Source organism: Diadema setosum, chromosome 22 (genome assembly GCF_964275005.1).
Source record: "Diadema setosum chromosome 22, eeDiaSeto1, whole genome shotgun sequence".
In the NCBI taxonomy this organism is placed as follows: domain Eukaryota; kingdom Metazoa; phylum Echinodermata; class Echinoidea; order Diadematoida; family Diadematidae; genus Diadema; species Diadema setosum.
Window position 1 is genome coordinate 6892657 of NC_092706.1, and position 25905 is coordinate 6918561.

The 25905-nt window shown below is 39.1% G+C and overlaps 1 protein-coding gene across 1 annotated transcript in view; it reads right to left on the reverse strand.

Moving 5' to 3' along the window:
- LOC140245588 (von Willebrand factor D and EGF domain-containing protein-like) overlaps nt 1-25905 on the reverse strand; it is a 119529-nt gene that overhangs the window by 34236 nt on the left and 59388 nt on the right. Inside the window, exons 11-23 of the mRNA XM_072325152.1 lie at nt 24220-24283; nt 21526-21735; nt 20168-20382; nt 18897-19825; nt 17547-17683; nt 16649-16786; nt 16372-16470; nt 15692-15806; nt 14468-14736; nt 13370-13607; nt 12370-12510; nt 1484-1582; nt 792-887 (exon numbers count right to left, since the gene is read on the reverse strand). Of these exons, the coding sequence (XP_072181253.1) occupies nt 792-887; nt 1484-1582; nt 12370-12510; nt 13370-13607; nt 14468-14736; nt 15692-15806; nt 16372-16470; nt 16649-16786; nt 17547-17683; nt 18897-19825; nt 20168-20382; nt 21526-21735; nt 24220-24283 (2750 nt within the window). The remainder of the gene's footprint in view (nt 1-791; nt 888-1483; nt 1583-12369; nt 12511-13369; nt 13608-14467; nt 14737-15691; nt 15807-16371; nt 16471-16648; nt 16787-17546; nt 17684-18896; nt 19826-20167; nt 20383-21525; nt 21736-24219; nt 24284-25905) is intronic.

Here is a 25905-nt window from a genome sequence, read left to right on the forward strand (position 1 = left end):
TGAGGGAATTGGAGGCAAGGGAATTTTCATCGCCGATTGAAAAAAAGGAAGCAGAAAATTTCATTCGCTCAAAGATTGTACCCTTTAAATGTCATGGTTTTACGAAACATTTTCAGCATCCAAAAGAATGTCACCTCATTAGCTGAGTCGGTAGCGCGTCTGCCTCACGATCGAAAGGACCCCGGTTCGATTCCCGAGTCCCATTTAGCAATGTTGGGTGTAATCATACCGTCCCGTCTAGTAAATGCAAAACACTGTCCCTCCGATAGGACATTTTTTTTTTAAATGGAGGTCCCGTGTGTGAGAGAGTCACAACTAATGCTCGTAAAAGATCCCGCTTCACTTATTCATCGCAAAGAGAAGCGTGTTTAACCCGTTGAAGTGGTCCCGCCTTACATCCGACTGGACTCCATGAAAGACCAGCTATTTCGGCTGAATATGGGCTATCCAGCCATCATCTCAGATGGAAAAATGAAACAATACTGTTCACCCGTTGGGGACCAGTCCCGAGTATACTTGGGCATATTGTGTCTATGGGAAAATGTATGTTGTCGCAAAATCAGCCCGTCTTAAATGGGATAACATAATAACATTCAGATATTAAATTGAAAAGGCTTTACTAACCACTTCACGGTCTCTGTGCTTCTGGTGTCTACAAAATAGACTGAAATATTGATACTGTGTTCTAAAATGATTGAAGTAGAATATGAAGATCCTTTGTTAGATTGGGCTTTAGATAGAGATGGTAAAATGTGTAAATGCAATTTTGTGAGCTCGGCAGACTCCCATACCTCTTTCGCATCGCCGGCCCGCGTATCCCACGGGGCATTCGCAGGTGTTGGGTCGTACACATCGCCCGTTATTTAGGCACGGTGGACTGCAAAGAGCTGTACATAGAAGATGTGATGTAAGAAAATAACGCTTCTATAGAGTCATCACAAAAGCAATGTACACGAAATTATTAAACTACCGCGGATAATCAGCGATTTGACATTGGCATGTCACTGTCATATCAAAAACGGAATATCCACGCGGTTCATTTTTTTTTTTAAAGTTCCGATCACAATGTTTCCCCAATGTAGCACTACTAACTATTGTTAATACTTTGTATATTTAACAATACTTTTATCTTAACATTTATTACACTGATGAACATTTTTACATTGATTGCTTCTATCCCTAACTCACATTTTAGAACTATTTTGAAGCATTAAAGCTGGGTTTTTGTTTCATCTGGAAATATTAATGCCTTTAATGCGTGCTCAAAAACCTTGTAGGGCAAAGCTAATGAAGTGTAAGTGCATCGTCTCGTTTCACAGAAATATGAACTGGAGTGCATCAATACGTCAATATTTGAAAAGGAAAGTGCTTGGATTCTATAGTGTTCATGTTTATAAGCAGCATTTCATTCTATGCGTTGCGCGAATATCCCATCTTTAAAAGGTTTTCGGTGCACTTCGCAAATGGAAACCCATTTACTCACGTCTGTAGCACGCGTATCCATGGTAACCGTCCCTGCACACGCATCCGACGTCGGGGTCGCACTCCATGTTTCTCGGACAGGGAATTTTACATTTCGATTCTGCGTAGCAGGGAAACACAAAGTAAGTCAATACAAAATGTAACAGAGATGATGGCGTTCACCCTTTCCGTGCAAAAAAACAAAAACAAACAAAACTTTGACCAATGTGTATGCTCAGCGCTATGGGGTTTTCTGTACCAATCGTCAATCAAAGCACACAAAATGTTACAGTACCTCTACATCGAGATGCATATCTTTGGAAAGTAACTTACAGCGTCCTGAGCGTCGTGCTTTCAAATAATTCTGCAAGAGATATCAATCACTTAATCTATGGAACAACTAGAAAAGTGGAAGAGGCATCAAAAGAAAATAAGCTATTGACGGGAAGGAGTCGTGAATTCATGGCACTCAGGAGTATAATCAGAAGAAACAAGAAGAGAAAAGCAGAGTGTAAAGTATGACAGAGAACTAAAGTTGTCAAACCACAGCGGTATCACTCAATATTAAATTTGCAACTTTTTTTTTTTTTTTTTCACAAAGAAAATTTATTCATATAAACATTCAGGTACAAAATAAAATAATGTCACATGCAGTACATAAAGAGAGATGATCGAAATTTGACAGGTAAATGCGAAACAGTTAAACAATATAAATACGATTCCAATTGATATTAGATACAAAACCTTTGGTTTTCTCAGACATATATTTGTCTATTTTCTGTGCTTGTTTTAAGAATTTACAAAATTGGCTAAAATGTAACGATTTCTTTTTATTTTTGACAGAAAATATGAAGTATTTTGCGTACAAATAAACCACGTTGTAACATTTTGGATTTTCTGTCGAACCAAGTATAAAGGAACTTTTAGTAATTTGAATTTTATTCTGTAACATAATTTCTTGTATTTGAGCGATAAATCTTTGGGTAACGTCACATTCCCAAAATAGATGTGCGATTGTTTCTGTGGAGCTCGAACAAAACGTACAGAGGTGTGTGTCAGATAGCCCCATTGCAAAAAGTAATTTGTTAACACCAATATTTCTATGTAAAATTTTGTACTGAAAATAACGAAGTCTTTGATTTAAAGTAGATGTAAAAGGAACATTATATATTTTAGTCCAGTCTAAGTTTTGATTAAAAATTTCTTCCCATTTCCTTTCTGATTTAGGTGGTTGAAATATCCTCTCACATAATATTCGATGTATATATCGACATATCTTAATTCTTTTAAACAAATTATATATTGCTTCTTCTTGTTGCGTCTTTATTTCATTATCATATACTGATTTCTCTTCAATATATTTTTTCCATTCTAAGGGGATTGCATGAATAACTGAAAAATATTCTAAAAAATTACAACAAACACCGTATTTATTGCGAAACTGTTCAAAATTTAAAAAAGATAAACCATCATCACTCAATAATTGTTTAATCTTTATTACACCCCTTTGAAACATCATTTTCTTAAATACAATCTCATTATTTATACGAATTAATGAATTAAACCATATTACTTGGTTTTTCACTTGTTCTACAGATAACTTGGGGGAAAAGGTATAATCACACCAAGCCCTAAGAATTTCACGTATAAAACTACTTTGTATCAAATTGATTTTGTTTTCTGTTCGGGCCATATTACAATACCAAATCATATTGTGCCCTAAGTTTTCTAAATAATATTCAAAGAAACATTTCCACTTTCCTCTATTTTGATCATTTAATAATCTTTTCACCCAAGTGATTTTAAGTCCTGAAATTACAGATGAAAAATGAAACATCTTTAAACCTCCCTGACAGTAATCTCCAATTATTGTGGTCCGACTGATTTTATCGGGTTTATCATCCCAGATAAAAGAAAATACTATTTGTTCTATTTCTTTTATAAATTGTGCTGGTGGAGAAGGTAATACCGAAAACAAAAAAATTAATTGAGAAAGAGCCAAAGATTTTAATATAACAATTTTCCCGATGGGTGTTAAATATCTTCTCGACCAAATTTTCAAAATTTCCAATAATTTTCTTTTCTTGGGTATATAATTCAACTCAAACATGTCATTTAAAGTTGTAGTGAATGTGATTCCGAGTAACTTAAATGGTCCATTAGAAAAACTAAAACCGGAGTTGTTTATATCTGGTGGATATGCTTTATAATAGCCAAGAGCCACAATCTCACTCTTATTACGGTTGATTGCTAAACCTGAAAAAATTCTAAATTGGTCCAATATTTGTAACAACCTAAAAAAAGAATTTGGATTTTTCAAAAAGAACGTAGTGTCGTCGGCATAAGCGCTGATAAGAATTTCACGGCCACAAACATTAATACCTTTTATGTTGAGATCATTTCTAACCCATATTGCAAGTATTTCACTACATAAAATATACAGTAACGGACTTAAAGGGCACCCTTGACGAACGCCACGTTGTAAATAAAAAAATTCAGAAGCGTGACCGTTGTTTACAACGCAAGACATTATATCAGTGTATAATATTTCAATCCATGTTATAAACTCTTGTCCAAAATTAAAAAAGTGCAATGTTTGAATAATAAAATTCCATTCTAATTTATCAAATGCCTTTTCAAAATCAGCCAAAAACATAAACCCAGGAATATTCGTCTTATTCGTATAATCAATCATTTCAAGTGTTAATCTAATATTTTCTCCAATATATCTCCCTGGAAGAAATCCGGTTTGGTCATGATTTATAATTTCTGGCAAAACTTTTTTAAGACGAAGAGCCAAACATTTCGCAATGATTTTATAATCTGTATTCAAAATTGATATTGGTCGCCAATTCTTCAAATGTAATAAATCTTTATCTTTTTTAGGAATGAGATTTATAACACCTCTCCTTTGATCAACTGTTAATTTCTTATGAGCAAAGGAATAATGAAAACTTTGAATTAAACAATGACCAAGGTCTTGAATAAAAAACTTATAAAATTCAGAAGGAAAACCATCAGTTCCAGGGGTCTTATTATTGGGCATAGTTTTAAGTGCTTCAATGCATTCTTGCAAAGAAATTGGGCCTTCACATTTTAATTGCAAATCATCTGATAATTTGGGGGTTAGATTATCTTGATTTAATATTGCAAATCCCTTTAAATCAACAATGGGAGGGCTTTCAGTGGCATATAAATTTTCAAAAAATACTTTTTCAGCGTTGAGTATATCTTTTATAGAATTCAAAATCACACCATCCTCAGTGGATAAAGTTGTTATAGTTTTTAAACGTTGATTTCTTTTTTCTAAGTTAATAAAATATTTTGAATTTCGTTCTCCATATTCGACCCAATTAGCCCTTGAACGTATAATATAACCTTCTGTTTTAAATTCATAAAAATGTTCCAACTCTTGTTTACATTCATCAATTTGTCTTTGAATATCAGAATCTAGATCGATTGAAATCTGTTCTTCTAAATTCTTGAGTCTATTTAATAAATATTTTTCATGATTACATCTTTGCCTAGATTTTTTAACAGAATACTCAATAGTAATTGATCTTAAATGACATTTAAGATACTCCCAAAACATATTTGGATTCATCTCTTGCAAATGGTTATTTTTTATCATCTGTATATTTTCTCGAATCAGAGAAGTGTATGTTTCATCTTGCAATAAAGACACATTAAACTTCCAAAATCCCCGACCCCTTGTTACATTATTCACTCTGATATTACAAATAACAGCAGAATGATCACTTTTATAGCCTGGTAATATATCACAACGTTTCACTTGAGAAACTAAATGGTGTGAAATCAAAAAATAATCTAATCGGCATTGCACATATTTTGACCGCCATGTATATCTAAATTTCAGAGGATTCTTGAATCTCCATACGTCAATCAAAGATAATTCTTGCATAACACTTTGTATGACATTAACCGCATGAAAATGGGTAACTGAACGCCCACCTTTCTTATCAATATTAACATCCAATACACAGTTAAAATCCCCTCCCCATATTATTGACTGACATTCGAAACGTTCCAAATACATAACAATATTATCAAAAAATCCCGGATCGTCTGAATTGGGCGCATAAATATTAATTAAAGTGATGATGGTATCTGATATAGATATATCCAATAAAACAAATCTACCGTCCTTATCATACAGTTCTTGTTTCACCACTACTTGCTCTAAATTGCGAAACAAAATACACGTACCCCTGCTATTCAAATTTCCATGTGAAAAAAGTATCCCAGACGATCCCCACTGATCTTTCCAATCTTGTTCAGTTTCTGGGGTGGAATGTGTTTCTTGTAAAAAATATATATTGGCATCTTGATCTTTCAACCACATAAATAATTCGGCTCTTTTTTTCCTATCTGCTAAACCGCGAACGTTCAGGGAGCATAAATTAATGTCAAAACGACTCATCTTGGAAAATATAGATATCTAAGGGACGATAAACATCTGACACATTTCACTTTATTGGTGCGAGCTCCACAGAAAGAATTTAAAAATGGTAGTGAAACTGACAGCGTTGCGTAAAAAGCATTCAAACAAACATATATAATTTCGTTTGTATCATTTATCTTATCAATATCAACAGGTAGATGAAAACTGCATTTTGTGATTGTCATCATTCCGCGTACCTGAAGTGCCAAATATGAGAAACATGGAAAAAGAACTTCACCGATGTGGATTCCAACGGATAAATGAAACAAATTAACACTTTCATTTACTTCGACTAAGTGTATGAAAAGAGAAAAAGCCAGATTTATGGCATAGTGACGTGACAAAAGTAACAAAAACATAGCTATATACATACAAATGACTAATACACACATCGATAGCGAATTTACTGCGAGTAAAAACGGGCGATGGCGCTTTGAAATCCACATTAGCAATAAAAATCAAATTCTGATGATTCAATAATCTTGTCATTAGTACATTTCCTTAAAATGTATATCTATGTGCTATCTATAAATCACATCCTTTCTGCATGTATACCTGAACATTGTATATAATGATTATAAATGAATGTGTTTACATAATTCGTAAGCCAAGTGTGACAGAGACAGTAATGGGAATGACTTGCGAGAAAAGGAGGGGGGGGGGAATTTTCTCCCTGAGAAAAATGCAAACACTAGAGCTGACAGATATCTTACACTGGCTGCTCTTTTATTTATATACCTGAACCACTTGCAATCCGTATATAAATAATTCTAACTACACATGTATACATGCTTCGTGGTTAAGTACAAAGACATGGGACGAAAATGGGGGGGGGGGGGGGGGTAAAATTCTCCCGAGAGGAAATTATATTGACTCCGATAGGGAAAAAAACCCCACAAAAAACAGAGTTCATGCATTTGAACTGATTGATATCATACATTAATTGCCGTTCTGTTGTTATATTTGATTCTCATATGTAATCCATATGAATGATTTTATAATACATGTATGTGGTTCGAACACATAAACCGGGATGGTGTGGGGACGGGGGGGGGGGGGGGGGGAGGACAAGTAGATTTCTCACAAAGAAGAGCTAAGAAGGCTGCGGGTACTCAGGTAAAAGCCAACACTTGATGCACTCGAATAAATAGTAATCTATCCTTCAATAGCAAATATTGTTTTTTGATAAACATTAATATTCGTCTGTATCAGAGGAAAAAGGTAGAAATTAAAGTGAGTGTTTTTTCATGCATGTTTATGATCAATAGCCACACTTCATTTCAACGTATCCGGACATCAGAAAATATTCCAACCACAAGTTGGCGCTGTTTATACATGTTTTACGCACAGTTGCGCGGTGGAACTTCCAAACAGCAATTTTATCATTAGCTTACAAACAAACAAATATATGTACTCGAACAAGAGGACAGTAACATCACCAGACCGAAAACAACCCAGCAAAAAACATAGGGCCTAGCGAGTTTCAATAAACAATAATGTTTCGAATCTTACTTTTCAACAACAATTTTATTTCCTAAAGAGGCAAATTTATTATGTGATGCATAGGGATGCGGATGGGGAGGGATTGTCTCTAAAGACAAATGCGGCTACTCGTGTGAAAAATCGATAATATTGTTCTTTTCTGCATTCACATATCATTCTTGAGCTGATCTCTAATATATACCTGGACATTGTGTAGTCCATTGAAATACTGTGACATAGTGTGCATGTTTCACACACAAAATGCATGACCGTTAAACCTAAATCATACATCAGCAACCCTTCTGTTTATATATCTGAACCTCAAATGCAACCCGTATAAATGATTATAAGTTTACGTGGTTGGACGACTAATACAGAGACATAAAATGGGATGGTGTAGGGGGATAAAAGGGGAGAACAAAACAAATGGGAGAGCAAATACCTTTCATACAAAAGAAAGCTGTGTTTACTTGGGTATAGAAGCCGAAACTCATGCCTTCCAGATTACAAATACTCAAAATTAAGATCTAGTCTTTAATGGCAAATATCATCTTCAAAACTAATTACAACATAAATAAACTCTGATACTCGTCTGTATTAGGAAAAGTAAGAATTATTTTGCTTTTATTTTATTTTGTTTTATTTCATTTTTTTTTTCATACCTGCTTATCTTCAAAAGGCACAACTCATTCCAAAGTGTCCGGACATACGAAAACAAACCAACCGCAAGTTGGCGCCGTGTATATACGCGCGATTACGTGCTGGTGCTTTCAAACAACGAATTACACACTTTGACTTCTTATTTATCACTAGCTTGCAAACATTCAAAAGTATGCGATCAAACAAAAACAAACGGGACAGTTTCTAAACAATACTAAAACTAAAACAATTTACCAATAACACAACGAGAGCCAGTATACAATATATTTCAAACCTAAATTTTCAACAACAAAATAACCACCTCAAAAGGCAAATATTGTTAGTTGAATTTAAAGGCTGCGGAAGGAGAGGGGTTGTCTCGAAAGACTAGTGTGTATACTCTGGTGAGAGATCAATGGCATACACTTGTACATTCAGATATCCTTCTGGGGCTGATGATGTAATAACCCAGGGGATTGTATGTAATCAATGTAAATAATGTTACATTATATGCATGTTCCATATGGAAGGTTAGGCCTAGATCTATCTGCCACTAGCGAACAGTGTTACATATTCCCGCACACAAGACCTATAAAGATAATAGCGGTCAAAATCTATTATATCTTTCCTATGTAGGGTAGAAACTCAGATGAAAAAAAGAAAAAAAAAAGAAAAAAAAAAGAAGCTGCCCAGACCTTTGAAAACTGGAAGATTCACGCTTGTTGTGATAAAAACTTAAACGCTGTAACTGCCAAAGTTATTGAAAAAGAAGAAGAAAAAACAGTTTCGGGTAAGTTTGTGCTAACAAAATTTTATTCAGTCTCTTTAGGGCTCTTCAGACGGTCGTGAGGTGCTCAGCTGGTAATCAATTCATTTATAACAAATATTGTGTTTGGAACTGAATACCACCTGGATGGGCCTTAACGGTCGTCTCTATCAACAAAAAAAAAAGGGGGGTAGAAAGCTATTGTAGCGCATTCATTCATTAGCATGCAGGTGTGTAAATAAAAAAAAAAATGCCAATACCAATACCAATCTCGAGGTGCTGTTGTATATATTATACGCTCAGTAGACAGATGTTTTGCTTCCAAACTACAGATAATAAGCTTGCTTCCAAGAAGAGCCGAATACACCAAAAAAAAAAAAAGAAAAAAAAAAAAAAAATGGTGGACCTAGCGCCCCCTGGAGGCAAGCCTCTCGATTATAATGGGATGTCATATAGAGCTCATCACGGATTACAAGCTCAGGAAAAAAGAGAGCAAGAACACTAAATCTGATACAAACAAACAACAGACAAGAGCAGCTCAAAAATAACCACCAAAGCAATGTGACTTTTACAAAATTAGATCTTCATTCACAAAGAAAGAATGGAGTAAAATGTATATTGAATAGCGTAGCAAGCTGTGGGAAAAAAAAAAAAAAAAAAAAAAAAAAAAAAAAACCGGGGGCGGGCAAATTTCTCCCTCAAGGAAACTCTGGTTACTCGGGTAAACATACGGTTATCATACATTGGCTGCTCATCTGTTTGTTTACCTGGGCATCGTAACAATACATATGAATGTTTATATCCTACATAGGTCTTACCCAACTACGTAAACTTAAAGTGGGGATTAGATCGCAGATACGCGTTAATCAACATCTCTGCACACTCGCCGTACAACCAAAAAAAAAAAAAAAAAAAAAAGTTAAGGCACTCCACATCAAAAATTTTGATATCTTTCGTGTCTGTTACTAAAATTGCGCTAAAAGATAAGAGCAGACCAATCTTTGAGCGCGAAAAAAAATGAGAAAGGTATTATTTACACCTTTCTCGTTTTGCAGTTTTGCAGTGTATGAAAGAGATGGGAAAAAAAACTTTCGCAAATAACCCTTTCATCAATCCGGTTTTCTTTTTTTTTGTAATGGACCATTAGATTACGTTTGCAAAACCAAAGAATCCCCTCTTTTAAGGGGTTCTGCTTGATACCTGGCCAAAAGAGAGAAAAAAAAAATCTCACATAATTCCCCGAGTGCTTGTACTGTAGATGCCACTGAAGATCGAGCCATAGCTATTTTTCTGTCTTGAGCGAAATATCGCACCAATAAAACCTATGGTTAATATGCTGCTATGAAACATCTTCAGCATCTATCTGCATTATGCTATTGCATAACCAAAGAAACAAAGCAAGCAAAATAGCAAGCAAGAAGAGACTCGCTAATATCGGGCCTTTTTACCATTCAATCATATCATATTAACACAAAAAAGACTGATTACATGATATCATCTAGTAAATTCCACAAAAGGATTCTTTATAAGATTCAAGTAGCAAATAAATGGTAATAACCATTTGGGGCTATACATTGCGAGAGTAGTGAGAGAAGTATCGAATAACTGTAGAATTCTTGTGGATTCTTTCATTTCACACATTGAACATTAAAATGTTACGGAAGCTATTTCGTGGATATCTAAGGGTACATTGAAACTTATAGATGCACACAGTTATCATCACATTAACGAAGAAGATTTAAGGTGGAGCAGAGCGTTTCGTTGCGGAGGTGCCGTTTCAGTCAGAAATCTCGTGAGTGGGGTGAGAATTACGTAACTCCGTAAGTCCGTTGCGCACTTGACTGTGACCAGAATGTATCAGATTGCGAGGCTTTGCATAGAATGCCGATAATGAGTAGAAATTTGAATACCAAATAAAGTTTGGAATTCTTACTATTTCTAATTTGTATAATCAGTCAAAGGGGGGATCCGATATTGCGTTCGTGTTTTGCGTTCTTGGTATTGGCGTATTGAAAAATAATGTCTGAAGCAAAAACACGATGGTCATAATCAATCTGTCATACGAGTTTAAGAGCTACATAATTTTCAAAAGATAATAATCCGTAAGTCTTATTGCGTCACTTACGTTGCTTTAAACGCCGAAATGAGCTTAGTTGAGTAGATATAGATGCACGGGTACTGAACTGTCTAGATGCAAGTCTCGCATCGAATATAAACGGGTCTATGGTGAAGCGGGTTGACCACCGACAGCTCCCTCCGTCATGGGCGCCAGGGATGGGGGTTGTTGCTCCTGGTTGAATTCCACGGTAGCGTTGGGTTGGGGCGTGGCTTTCTCAGCGTTGCGGGCGGCTGAATAAAATGGCGCGAGGTTGCCTTTTTGATCTCGCCATCTTCCGCCAGCGAAGTGGAAGCGGGTTCCGGCCTGAAATGCGCTCTGCACTTCTGTTTTCCACTTGTTCTTTTCCAGTCGATCCATTTTAGTGAGATCTTCGATGACATACATATCTTTGCCGGCGAGTAGTCGTCGTTGCTGCGAAACCACATATCTCTTATCTTGATACGAAAGTAGCTTGACCAGAAAATGTCGGGGTTTGCCAGGCAGTTTTGGTCCGTCTCTGTGTGCGCGTTCAATCTTAGGATTTTCCATATGAAAATGACGGTACAAAAACTGTTTAGCCACTTCCATAGGGTTCTCATTGAGTTGTTCTTGCAAGCCCACAATGCGAAAGTTGTTTTTACGGGAGAATCTTTCCAGCTTGTTTTCAGCCGCGGCGGCTTTTTGCAGCAGAGCATCATGATTTTGAACTCTGAGTTCTAAATTCCGCATTTTTTTCTCCAGTGGGTCAACTCGCTTCTCCAAGTCGTTGGTTCGAGTAGCTTGAAACTCCAACGCCTTTTCAAGTTCCCTGAACATGGAGCGAATATCTGCGATTCCCTGTCGAACGAAGGTCTCGAAGTCAGCATGGGAATCCTCCATTCGCTCTAAATTCTCCGCCGGAGTTCTGGCATGTTCCTTCCTTTGAGCACCGCTTCTTAGTCCGTAGCTCATGATTGGACCGCGCGCTTGAAAAATTCTGTACTGAAACTCGTGGATTATCAAGAGCGCACACCGCACACGTCCTCACAGATCGATTTCCATGTTACGTCTCCTACGTCTCCTTAAATTTGCAACTTACTATGACATGAAGAGAATTCGCTCCGACTATTGCAAAAAACACTTCAAGTGTTGAGTATCTATCATACCCTAGAAGATTGATAATGCTGTATACATACACGGAAACTGAGTATCATAGTTAATTTTTTTAATGTTGGCAAATACCTTTGCATGTTGCCCAACAATTTAATAATGTATAAGTGATATCCAAATGTGGTAATACAGTATATTTTTATACGAAGTTGAAGTGACGAATTGAAAACATAGAGTGCATTAATTGCGTTATGTCAACAGTGGAATAACAAGTGCACAGAATGAAACAATAACAATGAAACACAAACAAATAAATAAACAAACAAGCATTTAAAATACCATGTTGTAATCTGCTCATAATATGTGACGTACCTCGACACGTGATGCCATCACCATAGTAACCTTCGGGACACTTTCCGCACGAGAATGATCCAAAGCCCTGCACCGTGCAGTTGACTCCAGGAAAACACGGATTGTCCTTACACACATTCTCCATGATGGAGCAAGTAGAGCCTGATGAAAGATGAATAAAGACGGCTTGGATACAAAGGCAGGCACGCATAAAAGGGCAAAATACAAAGGACGAGGCCAACTTCTGAAGAAAAGATGGCAGCAATCTATCTCCCCGTTTCCCTCCTTAGACATGACATGATAAACTTATCTGGATGATTTGTGACAGCCGTTGATTTTCCACTTGCGTCGTCAATTGCTCATGATTACAAAGGCAATCTGCAGCTTCATCTCAACCCCTACATCCTTTGCCCTTTCGAGATTATTCAATTCATCCTAATCAGTTGGCAATCCACTTTTAATCTTCAGAATATTAAATGAAATTTTCATGGTATAATCACAGACGCTTGCATAGGTTGCCCGTTTACTTCGAGTCAATGGTCAGTACACTGTATGTGTTCAGGCTAATTAGATAGCCCATCTATCCTAAGGTCCCGGGTTTGAGTTTTCTGGCAGCAACGAATATAACGTCCTTCAGTCATTGCCTTATCTTTCGATTACGATTTCTTCTTCTTCTTCTTCTTCTTCTTCTTCTTCTTCTTCGCCCTCCTCCTCTCTTTCTTTCATTTTTTCCCCTGTGCCTATCATCTTTTATTCGCTCTTCCCCAGTTCTTTTCTCCTTTACATTACTTCCAATTCGGGTCCTATCTCTTTTATCTTCCGTCTACAGAGTTTAAAACGGGGAAGGGGTAAGTAGGAATTGAATCTCAAGAAAGATCATACACACACGCACAAACACACTCGATTACACGCGCATTACGCGCATGCGCATTTCAAATGTACATGGTCTGATCATCCAGCGCAGAAGGCGCCAAGAGCAAAATCTACAGTGTACAGTTTACTACAAATATTGGTAACACACCTGTGTAGCCCTGTTCACATAGACAAATGAATCCATTCACGTTGTCTACACATCGTCCGTGCATGCACGGGTTAGACGCACAGCTGCCGGGTCCAGGCGACATATCAACGCTGCACAGCTCGCCCGTGAAAGATGAGGGACAGGAACATAAGTACGGCGTAGGATTCGTCAGAACATTCGATTGGGAAGCCGGCAGGCACTCGCCGCCATTTTGACACGGGCAGTCCAGCACGGTTACCTGACCAAACGACAAGGAACCAGACATTTATTGTGCAACATTCACACAAGGTACCAAAGCGCCTTTTTAGTTAACGCTCGAGGTCAGGTAAAAGAGTTTAATACTTCAGAGAAATTTAAAGGTAAATTATATACAAAGAGTGTATTTCTGACGATCTTACACCTAGTAAAAGGGTGCCATGGCAGCGTGAATGATAATGGGCACTACCGGCTTCTCGAGGGAATACCTTGTTGTGTACTCATTTGGGTGAATGATGTGTTACACGAGCCTTCACGATGTGCCTTCTCCATGAAAACAACAGTATTGTAACTGGGACTTAAGATACGGGATTGGCGTCATGAGAGCGAATATTGCATAGTTTACTAAACGATGACATAATTAGCTGGTGAAGCTTCATATCTTCTTCTCTTTTTTTTTCCATCTATATGGCAAATTATATAGATATGGCTCGCAAAGTTCTGTTGACCAAAGAAGTGACACAGTTTTCAGCTTATCATGTCAACGAAATCTGATAACGATGATCTAAACTCTCTTTCCAACTTCCAACAGTTCCCAATTATATAGCCAACAGTGACAGAACAAAATATGAAGTATACGCATAGGAGTACGTACTCTGTATGTATTGGGAATAACATGAAACTCATCTTCATTATCACAGATCTAAAAGTACTCTTGTATTTCTCATTGCCACAGTTCCTTTTATCATTCAGTATAGAAATATCCGAATGAATCAATTAAACACACAAACTTATTGTGACGTCATGCTGTTTGAAAATCTTGTCCGGAATACAATGAATCAGACAGCGAAACGACACATGCAGAGAAATCAGATTGCAAAACTATCCCTCTCGCTGTGGTACCTGTAATTCGAAAGCCACACTAGCGCCACACACGTCCGTCAGACGCACAGGGATGGTAAACTCGCCGGGTATGTCGGAATACCAGGACAGTCTCCCGAATGTAGAGATGTTGACCTGGAACGGTGCTCCCGGAGCGTGGTCCTGCACAGTGAACTCGACAACCTCTGCTGCCGAACCGTCGGGGTCGATGGCGTCAAGCTGGTGGGTGAAGACTCGCTGCGTGAATGTTGTCAAGTGTGTGTCGACACCCAGTACAGGAGGCACGTTGTCTAAACACAGAAAAAACAAGAACACGCAAATTCAGACAACGGGCAAGTACAAAACAAACTCCCGAACAGAGAGAGCAACATAACAACAGAAAGATTTACACCGTCTAACATGAAAATTAAAACAAGACTCAAGCCTAGGAAATAGGTAAATTTAATAAATAACTACTACGTCGCCCCTAACCTTGAATGTTATGTTGCCGTCTATTTTCTTATTTCATAAAAATTTAGTGCTGAAAGGGTGGGGATCTGTTCTCAATAACAGTAAAGTTGGTTTTCGAAAAATCGGTACTCTGCACAGTGCAGTGACGTATTGTGTAGTGTAGTGTAGTGTAGTGTGATGAACGTAATGTGGTGCGTAGTGTGTTGCAGTGTACTTTTAATGTAGTATAGTATAATTGAGTCAAATGCGGTGGTGCATGGTGAGTGTAATACAGGGTGGAGTATATGAAACAAATATTGACTGTTCCGAGGTGTACAGTGAAAACTTTTTGCCCAGAAGTGATTTCTAAACAGTGGTATGAAAGCACTGTCGAGAGATCACCGAGGGCAAACAGTCCAACCTTGGCACGAAAAGATGCAGTCAATATATCTTTTGTATACCGCATCACCAGCCTCTAATAGTTTGAAACAATTATGCTAGATGAAGGCATTGGTACCAAGTTTGTCTATCGGCCAGAGAAAATACATTAAGTATAATTTCACAATGCGCAATAGATACTCTTGCAAGATTGTACTTACGCGCATCTTACTCACTAGCTGACTGCCGGGCAGTATAGCAAAACTAGTGACTGCACCTTTGACCAATCAGAGGCTTAAAAACTTCTAGAATCTTAGAGTAAGTTATAGAAAGGGAAATATTGTCCGTTCTTTTCCATAAGACCTCAGCAGTAAACCTATGTAGAATATTATGAGGCTGAACAAAACTGAAGTGGCTGTATTTTCTGGGCGGACAGACCTTCCGATATTGACCACTCGTCCCGACTGACCAGCGGCCGGCATTGCTTGCACCGATCCCTGTCGTTGTGCTGACCAGCTGCAAAGCACCGTCTGTCTATGATGCACGCATTCTCCTGTGGGGAAAAGCAGGTTTGGAATTATTGACCAAGATTAAAGACACACAAGCACAAGGCAGGTACTGTTGCGGCATGGATGTCTAACATAGATCTCTACCCCGAAGATGGTAAAAATCAGCGAGGTGTACATGTTCGTGTGATTACTTCTCAGTAAGGTCTGGTAATTAATACCCTCTTCTACAGCAAACTGTATTCTAGTAGGCGTCGGTACAAAATATCCATTCAGTCATTATAGCCATGCGGTGCACTCAAGAAGTTATGTTTTATTTCTACAATTATTTATTTGTTCATATCTGCCTTTGGACAGATAACAACTTATAAAGAGCATGTATACTTCAAATAGGCATACAACAACGATAATACAATAATATTCACTGAAGTCAATGGAGAAAACTTGTATCAGTTGTTCCTTGTTGGATATTCTCCTTATGAATTGTCTTTAATTGATGCATTGACAGCGATTAACGCGGTCTCATTGTATCTTCTGTGTCATAGCTGTTTAAAGACAGCTACACCTTACACAGAGAACAGAATCGAAGCCTGATGTGTCAGGTACGCTTACCTTGACAATGCATTCACCGAGCCAGTTACACACGTGACAGGTGGAATCAAAGTGGATCAATGTCATGGTGTTACTCGGCGAGGAGCTGGCGTACATGACCTACATAGCATGGAGAATGAAATGCGATATAATTAACCCTCTAAGAACCAAATGCCTTTAAGAATGTATTAGAACAGGTTGTCTACGGTACCGAGAGAGTTAACCGAGAACACTTGGAAAGGGAAACTAAGTCTACTAAACTAGCAAGTCGAACCTTCTAAATCTCGGGTGTTCTTACCTGAACCTCCCACCGCATTGTGCCGTCTTCATTTGCAGCGCCCTCTATTGTTGGTACATTGCATAGAACTGTCTTCCGGTTGACGCGTATTGCAATCGACTGGGCGTAGATCACAGAAGAGACATCGTTGAGTCCGTCCTTCGGTCAGAGTGAAAGGTCACAAAATATAACACTTTAGAGATCACTACTTGAAAATTACGATGCGTCATTGTACTAAACGTATCGTTTTATATTCATCTAATAGAGACTCAATTTATATTACACAACGCATCGGCGAACTACAACATAAAAAAGTAAAGGTACAGGGTGATGATAATGTAATAACAGCCCTGCTCTTACTGAAAAAAAAAAAAAAAAAAAAAAAAATCCCACCATCCTTTTCGTCAACATTCATTTCTCCGTATTCTAAGCTCCTTGCATTTCATTTTCTGTCATTGTCATAATTAGATGATGGTAAAGTGGTGGTCATAATCATCTTCATTGTATGTTTTTTCATGACATTGCTTCAAACACATTATATTTGGCCTCAATTATACTCATCACCTGCTCGTCCTGATTATATAATTAGGTAAAAAAAAAACAAACAAGCAAAGAGATAGTTCTAAAAAACACGGAACAGTTCATGTTACATAAATACAGATATCTCTATTTATCATCACTTTTCAAGAGATCAGTCCGTCTTTTGTTCCGCTGTAATCCGTTTTCTTGGATTCTTGTTCAATTAATCCGTTGTGTGCTAGGGATTTTCAATAGTGTGTACAACACTATGGGGTTTTCGGTGCCAATCGGCACTCTGAACACACATAGGATTAAAGCCTGGAACAGCGGTCAAAGGTATCTTGCGCTGACTCTTAAGATATCAAATAGAGGAAAACAAACCACACAAACAAGTACGTACCTTCACAAGGGAAAAGAGACAAGTGACCGACTTGCCCTCGCGATATTCTCGTGCCGTGATTCGAACCGAGTCGCACCGCTGTGTTCCCCGGTCGCACAAACCGTTGTTCTCGAGACGCACGATTTGCGGGGCGGCTCCTGTGGGACAGAGAGGGACAGACACGTACAGATTGAGACAAACACACTGGAATGAGACGAGACAGGCATTGGCTCCCAGCCGGTGAAAACTGTGTCATTTCTGTCACTAAGCTCTTGGTGAATCAGTTACGTACTACCTTGCGGCAATTGGGTTTGCAGGATTTCATGAATATGAAAATGATGCCTATCTGTCTGTGAACTCACACAATTTTCAGGAACATCTCTTGAGAAGCATTTTTCAATAGAAAAAGAAAATGCCTATTGGTGGGGAAGATAATGTAGGAAAAAAAGTGGTCGAGAATATTTTCAGATCCGGAGGAGAATATGACATTTTGCATTACCATTGCTGGGTAGGGTTTTAGGGCACTTATCTTAGTTAAATGTGCATGGTCCCAGTGTTTTAGTCAAAAGGGTACGCGGGCGCACGGCGCAAGTTTCCTATAGAGACCTACGCTATCGACTCCTCTTTAGCGCTAACGCTTTGGCCCACTTCCCCGAGTCCGAAAGAGTCCGATTCACTGTAGTCAGTGGTCCGATCACAGTTCGGCTCATGATTCGGCTGAGGGGGATGACAGCTTTAGCAAACTTCTTTTGTGATGTCATAATAACAAGCACATACGCACGCACCCTGGCATTACATGTACTACAGACTGCGCGATGCGCAGAGAAGACAACGAAGGCAACGTTACTTAGCAACACCTACGCACTTTACTCGTCATGACAGCTCAACTTTGGTAATTTTCGTATCAATGCTAACGGTGATCGGCAGTATCATCAACAGCGCCCTCTACACTACCGGGACTATGCACCTTTAAAGGTTGCTGGAAACAAGAGAATTGACCATTGGGTCGACCGCCATCTTGAATTCCAACATGGCCGCCATGATGAAACAAATCAGTGCCCCGAATACCCTTATAATGTAACTTTTCATACTCTCCGCCGGAAGTGAGTATTTTTTCACATGTATGCCCCACTATAATATCTCGAAAGTAGAGGGAGGGAGAGAAGGGAGAATAAAAAGAGAAAATACAGATAAAATCTTAAATAGTTTTCATGTGTTCTGTTTGGTGCATAATATAGATATATATATATATATATATATATATATATATATATATATATATATATATATATATTAATATAATTATATAGATATATATTTTATTTCATCACCATTATCTTCTCGATAACCACACAGGTATGACGCTCTCACCATTTGTCCATCTGCAGTCCGGCGCTTCGTAGCCATTCTCGCAAATGCAGCCAACTTCAGTGCAGACGCCATGCCCGTTGCATTCGTTCGGGCAATTCAGTGCTCTCAGCACACCCTGCGGAGGAAGAGCTTCTCCGAGCTCGTTTCCGGCATTGGCGTCGGGTCGCCATAGCGTCCTGTTCGACACGTAGGCCGCCTCGCACTGGTTCTCGATCAGGGGCAGCGTCTGTGATGCCCAGGTGAGGTCCTCCGTGAGCTGGACGTCGCTGAGACACATCTCCACCGCGTCGTCGATGTACATGTTCGTCCGCAACCCGCTCAGCCCGCATGCCGTCGCGAGTGTCGTGTTCCGTATCGTCTGCGCGCAAAATTTCCGCGCCTGCTGTTGGGAGATTCCACTCGGCGTTGGCCACGTTCCTTGGAGTGGTCGCAGGTCCGAGATCCTGTGGTCGGGTAGGAACAAGTACCCGTTCTGCGCGTTCGATGGCCTCGTCGGGCTAATCCAATCAGTGGGGATATCCAAATCAAACAAATTCAAAAAGTCGAGCAATGACGTTGGGTCAAGCGAAGAGTCAGGTGATGAAAGCTGCTGTCGCTTGCTTCTTTCTCGGAGCGACGGATTTCCGTCTCCCGATGCATCGAACAGGGTGTCTACCGCCCTCTTCCGCCTCCCAAAAGGCGGTGGCGACTCAACCAGGTTCGAGTACGACGATGTGAGATCCATCGAATGCACGAGTTCCCGCCTGTTCACGTCGTCGAACCGTCTGCACCGAGGCATACAGCTGGTACCGGGTTGACATCCGATACTCTGAATTGGATAAAGGTCGCCGCTAGAGGGCACTATGGGTGACAGACATGAGCAGGCGGGCAAGCGTAGCTGGTACGGCACGGGTAGCGGGATGGTGTTGAACATACCACCGTTACGCAACCTAATCGATGTCAACAGAAGGAATACCATTCAAAGCATTTCATTATCTGGTCGGAAGGAATATTACAAATGATACATATGGCTACGCCGTTAAAATGACATCTTTCTATATTTATGTAGCCCTTGCTGTCCTCTCTTTTTACAAAATTTTACGAACAGACATTTTGAACCTATGAGTTATGCAAAACAACCTGCCATTATTTTCATCTCATTTTCCTAACATGCACAGCAAAATATTTATATATCAAATTGACAGAGATATAGAAAAGGAACAACAGGAACAAAATATTTCGGAATTAATAATGCAACAACAACAATGTCGTAACGACTCCCCGTGACTGACCTCCATATTTCTACGAATTCGTTAACCTGTCCGTAGCGCATCGCCATGGCGAAGCTCCGTCCCGTCTGGTCGTGAAATTCGTTGTCCGGATTGCCGTCGAACGTGCCACACAGGCCGACTGTCCTATTAAAGTCGAGAGAAGGCGCCTGCACGGTGATGCTCATTCCCCAATCGGAGATGTCGGCGCGCACGAAAGCACCAGACGAAAACTCCACCTGTGAAAGGAAAAGTATGCCAAGCCATTGCCTTCTTGTTTTGTTGGTTTTCCTTTTCCCACCAGGTCTTAAATCTAACTCGCGATAAAGAGGATTTCTAACACAATTAGCTATTAAGCAATGTTCGGACTTTTGATTCATTAGATTGATTTTGCAGTACATTGGTAATGACATAACACATGGATGTACTGTCTTTATAGCTATATACATGTATTATGCTGAACGACGTGTGATTTGGAGCCACATGTTTGTTTGAAATCAGAACATTGATTTGCTATGTGAAGAGGAGGAAGATGACTGGAACATGAGAGATAGTGAACAAAATAAAATACAGTAACAATCTGCGATATACCAGAGATCACATTACCTGCCACCACTTGCTTTCTATCTCTTCCTTCTGAATAAAATATACTTCTTCACACACCAAACCCGGAATCCAAATATGTAGAAGTTTGACTAGAATTTTATTAAAATCAAATCTTGCTTAATTTACGCAGGAATGGATCATCTTGACAAATGGGATTCCCTTTTAAATTAAGTATATGAAGAGTTTGTTCGCAAAAACCGATTAGTCCATATTTGCCAAATGAAGATATTTGCGATTAAAGGTCAAGAAAAATAAAGAGAATAATAAGAAAAATTTTGCTTTTGACCATAACTTCAAAAATATACCTTTAGTAGTGACCAATATATCATTTTAAAGGTATTATTTTGTACTTTATGACGGAGACCGTACTTCAAAATCTTCAAAAATGGACTTATCGGTTTTTGCGAACAAACTCTTCATATTTTTATCATTATCACAATACCTATTCGTTTACTTACTTATTTATCTACTTGAATTCATCTATTTTATTTCAATTTATTTGTTTCAGTATTTGCTGAATCTGATGCACTTACGCACAACAGATGCTTTTCTCTGCTCCCCCTTATCGCACGAATCCAGCCTGAACCTAATCTCGGAGCAATCGCGAGCGTCTCGGCTTAATGTTAAATCAGCCATTAGAGGAAATTATCAACCAGTCGCCCAAAATACAGCTGACCGTCCTCCCTCGCAAGGTTTTATTATTCACCCAGACGGGTGCGGAATACAAACTCCCTTCCTTCTCTCTCGAGAAAAAGAGCTGTTCGTCAGTAGCTCACCGTAATTTTAGTTCCGTTCTTCGCCTCTTTTATTTTGACCCCATCCGTCAGCGGAAGCGGACTCTTGACCCGAACTTCCGCCCGCGTCTCCAGCAGGTTGCCGTCGCACATGTCCACCGAGATGACGTCATTGTCCTCCTTAGCAACGAAGCCGCAGTTGCAGGACACCTGCTCGCCGATTCCTCCGCAGTTCCAGATGCGGCTGTGCACCTGCAGCGAGTTTACGAGGAGAGAAGGGGCCATTGACACACCGATTACGGGAGCTGATTTCAATTCACTAGCCTTGATTGGTTAAATTCCCGACTTCTTGGTCATGCCACATGCCTCCTTCCTTTGAGAATTTGCTGACTTGCCACTGACAAAACCCCAAGGACCAAACAGAGTTAAACAGAACAACAAAACAAAACCATAAACACCTACAAACGTAAAACGAAAGTGTAAATTGGTGGCGAGCAATGACAGAATCGTTTATGGCCATGAGAAGACGGGCAAAAGCACAGAAGATCACGCAACAATCTTCCTAGTAAAGAAAAATAGAGATGGTGAAGATGATAGAGTTGTGAACAGGGTGAGCAGGGACGGATGGGGAAGGGGTGGGGTGGGGTTCACGGCATTGACATCATATTCATAAACAATGTATCATAATCTCGATGAGATCAAAGATAACTCATAAATAACTTATATGACCGTTTTAGGGACGATGTTAATACTCAGATAAGGACATCTGGACTGGACTTAACAAGGCCAAACACTTTGTTCTGCACGTACGTACGTGCGTGTTCACGGACAGCGTGCCTGTAATATGACGGAGAACATGTGTTTTATTTGCTCTTTTCTTTCTTTGAACGGGAGGGGGAAGGGAAATGAAGAGGGTACATACATGAATTATCTCTGCTTAGGGGATTAGACTTGTCAACCCACTGCGTGAGAATAATTTGACATAAGACACCCTTACTCGAGAGGTATTCGAGGACACGCTCCAGTTTTAATTCGCGCCTGACATCTATTTCCAAATAATTTACTCTGAAATATGATCTTGACGTTACGCAATGAGTAATTGGTGTCGACACGATCACCAACAACGACTGAGAAAATGTCCACGACCTCCTCAGAGATTGATATCGTCGTCGTCGACGTGGGATTACGCATGCGCTGGCATCTCAGACAATGACATAGAAGGGAAAACCAACACTGTAACCATTATTATGTCATTGTTATGAAGATGAGTTTCATGCAATGTGTCAGGCAATAAACTTAACGTACATGATCTGGAGAGACGTATGAGGAGAGTGTAATAATCTACTGACAACTCCATTCCTCTTATGTCTGGTCTTCCACCTAACTCCTCATCAATCACATGCCAGCACACATTCCACTGTCATGACTGTCCAACCACTACCGCTTGACCAACGATCTCACATAAACATCGTTGACCACTTTCTATGTAGACTAACCACAGCACCTCGCACCCTCATCCTAACATTAACACAATTGAACCTCTATACAGGGAGGTGGTCACCTCCCTGCTCTATGCAACTACCTGTACAGGCATGTAATAATAATGTCAGAAAGATTCACCAATAAAGATCACTTATCCTCCCAACTACGATCGAGTAAAGGCCTCTGAGTATCTAACTCCTCCACATACTGTAATACGTACAGCGATACAAAACAGAGTGCACCCAAAACTTTACAGATAACAGGTGCTCCATTGGAAAGAGATGCACAGAGTGTGCAAACAGTAAATGGTAAACGGGGCCATCTCACGAGCTCGACAACCACGAGTCATAAAGCCCACGAGTCATACGGCCCAGTGTCGAGTTGGTGGACCGTATAGCTCGTGAGCATATTTCACTTGATGTCGAGCTCATGGACCTTGATGACTTCGTATCTATTTTGTGGGTTGTAGAACCTGTGGACTGTATGACTTGTAGGCTGTACGACTTGTGGGCTGTATGACTCGTGGGCTGTATGACTCGTGGGTGTCGGTCTTGTGACGGGTGCTGTTCGTTATTCCGAAGGTTAGCTATTCCGAAGGTTCGTTGTTCCGAAGGGTCGTTAATCCGAAACACGCAAATTCCCTATACCTAGAGGTTCGTTAATCCGAAAATGAAAAGGGGTTTGTTAATCCGAAAATTTGTGGCGTTATTCCGAAGGTTCGTTATTCCGAAGAGCGGTTAATCCGAAAATGAAATTCGGAACAATGAACTTCGGAATAACGAATCTTAGGAATAAAGAGCATTCGGAATAACGAACCTTCGGAATAACGAGCTGTAACCCTTGTGACTTGCACCCAAACAAACACTACCTTATCATTCTGTATTTCGTTTCTGTGTAGCATGTTTCGTGGCGAGTCTTCACGGTTTTAGTGTGTCAATCCTGATTGTTCATTCTCTCATATCCAGTTTGTACGAGAAAGTATATAAGAATACTTGACACTTGTCGTACTGATAAATGAAGATGACGCTATATACACTGATAAGCTCTACTTTAACGTTGCCAGCGTTGCTGGTAGTAACTTTCCATATAATACATTCAAATGAATCATTGAGAACACGTGGGCTTTCAATTATTCCAATTATAATGACAGTGCATATACTCTCAGGAATTTCCTATGCCTCACATGTTCAAATTCATTTTCATATTCATCTTTGCAAAGTCATTTACATAATAATATATACGTCGAACACTTACCTCAAATTCTCGACTTAAGCTCTTGTACAGAACAAAGGTACCAGTTTTGTAGAAATCATACTTCCTGCAAAAATCGAGAGTAGAGACAAAGAAACGTTGCTTTACTTCATTAGAATTCATCACAAGTTCAAGAAATAAGCACCACACCCATTAACCTCAGGCATATTCACAAAAACATACATTAAAAACAAAAACCAAACTTAAACACGCTTATCGCTAAATTGTCGAAATGCTAGCAAAGAGCAATGTGCACTATACTTTGCAGGATATGATTTCTTATTCTGTAATTCGTTTCCAAAAATGAAAATTAGGAACAAAATTTTGTGTAAGCGAATAAAAGATTTGAGGAAAAATTATATCATGATAGCATCATGTTTGAATCACATACCTGTATCTGTTCTATCAAAAAACAGTGAAAGTGCAGAATGCAGCAACCTTCTAATCTTTCCTCATATTTGCATGAAACTTTCGTTGTTCTGTCCCATACGAAGTCAAAACTTTATCCTGTTGCTTTTTTTTTTGTGTGTGTGTGTGTGCAAGTGTGTGTTTCCATTACGTGGACAACGATAAAATGAACACGTTCGCAAGATGCATCTTAAGTCCGCGTTTCTCTATTACCACATTGCGAGTAAAATGCATCCATGACAATATCTTTTAGAATCATCTCTCCTTGAGCTGCCTTTATTCACTTTCACAGTTGAGAAAGCTTTCAACTTGAGAGAGCGCCGTCCTGTCGTGCGTCCTTGGGTACAAATTTGGCACGACATTGTTTTTGGCACCCTTATGTTATCTCTAAGAATATGTTTCTTAAATAGGGAACTGACGTACCACGAAAGAATGTCACGGTTAATTGTGACGCTGAAGGGAATACGAAACACCTGCCAAGGGGAAAGGTGTTGGCCCATTTGTTTTCGTTTTGTCTTGTTCTTTCTCTGTCTTGTTTCTGCGCATATAGATGCAAAGAATGAATTTCTCTGTCTTTAATTAATGACCTTCACTGGCGTCAACATCTTAAAGTAAGCTAGTGTTGACGCTATTGAGGATGATGATGATGATGATGATGATGATGATGATGGTAATACTACAACTACTACTACTACTACTACTACTACTGCCATCTCTACTTCTAATACTACTACTACTACCACTACTACTCACTACTACTACAATTGTACTACTACTGCCATCACTACTTCTAATACTACTACTACTACCACCACCACTACTACTACTACTACTACTACTACTACTACTACTACTACTACTACTACTACTACCACTACTAATATTACTACTACTACTGCTGCTGTTGCTGCTGCTGCTACCAACAATATCAGAAATACTACATAATTAATATTACTTTTAATATTAGTAACTGTAATTTTATTTAAAATGATAACAATAACGGTGAAACAATAATGGTGAACATGAATATAAATCAGAGACATTGGCATCATAATTTTTTCTACCTTTATTCATCATAAAACATTAGTAAAAGGAAGAGGAGGAGGAGTGTTACTAAGGGATGACAATGTAATAAATGCGTAAAACAAAATCTCTTAGCATTGCAGGGAATCGGGTGCAATTTTTCATATTCTCCTTCGTTCTTCTCAAACACACTGTGCGAGACATCTTTTTCTTGGATATATTGAACAGGATCAAAGACTTGTGTTCATTCTGAAAATG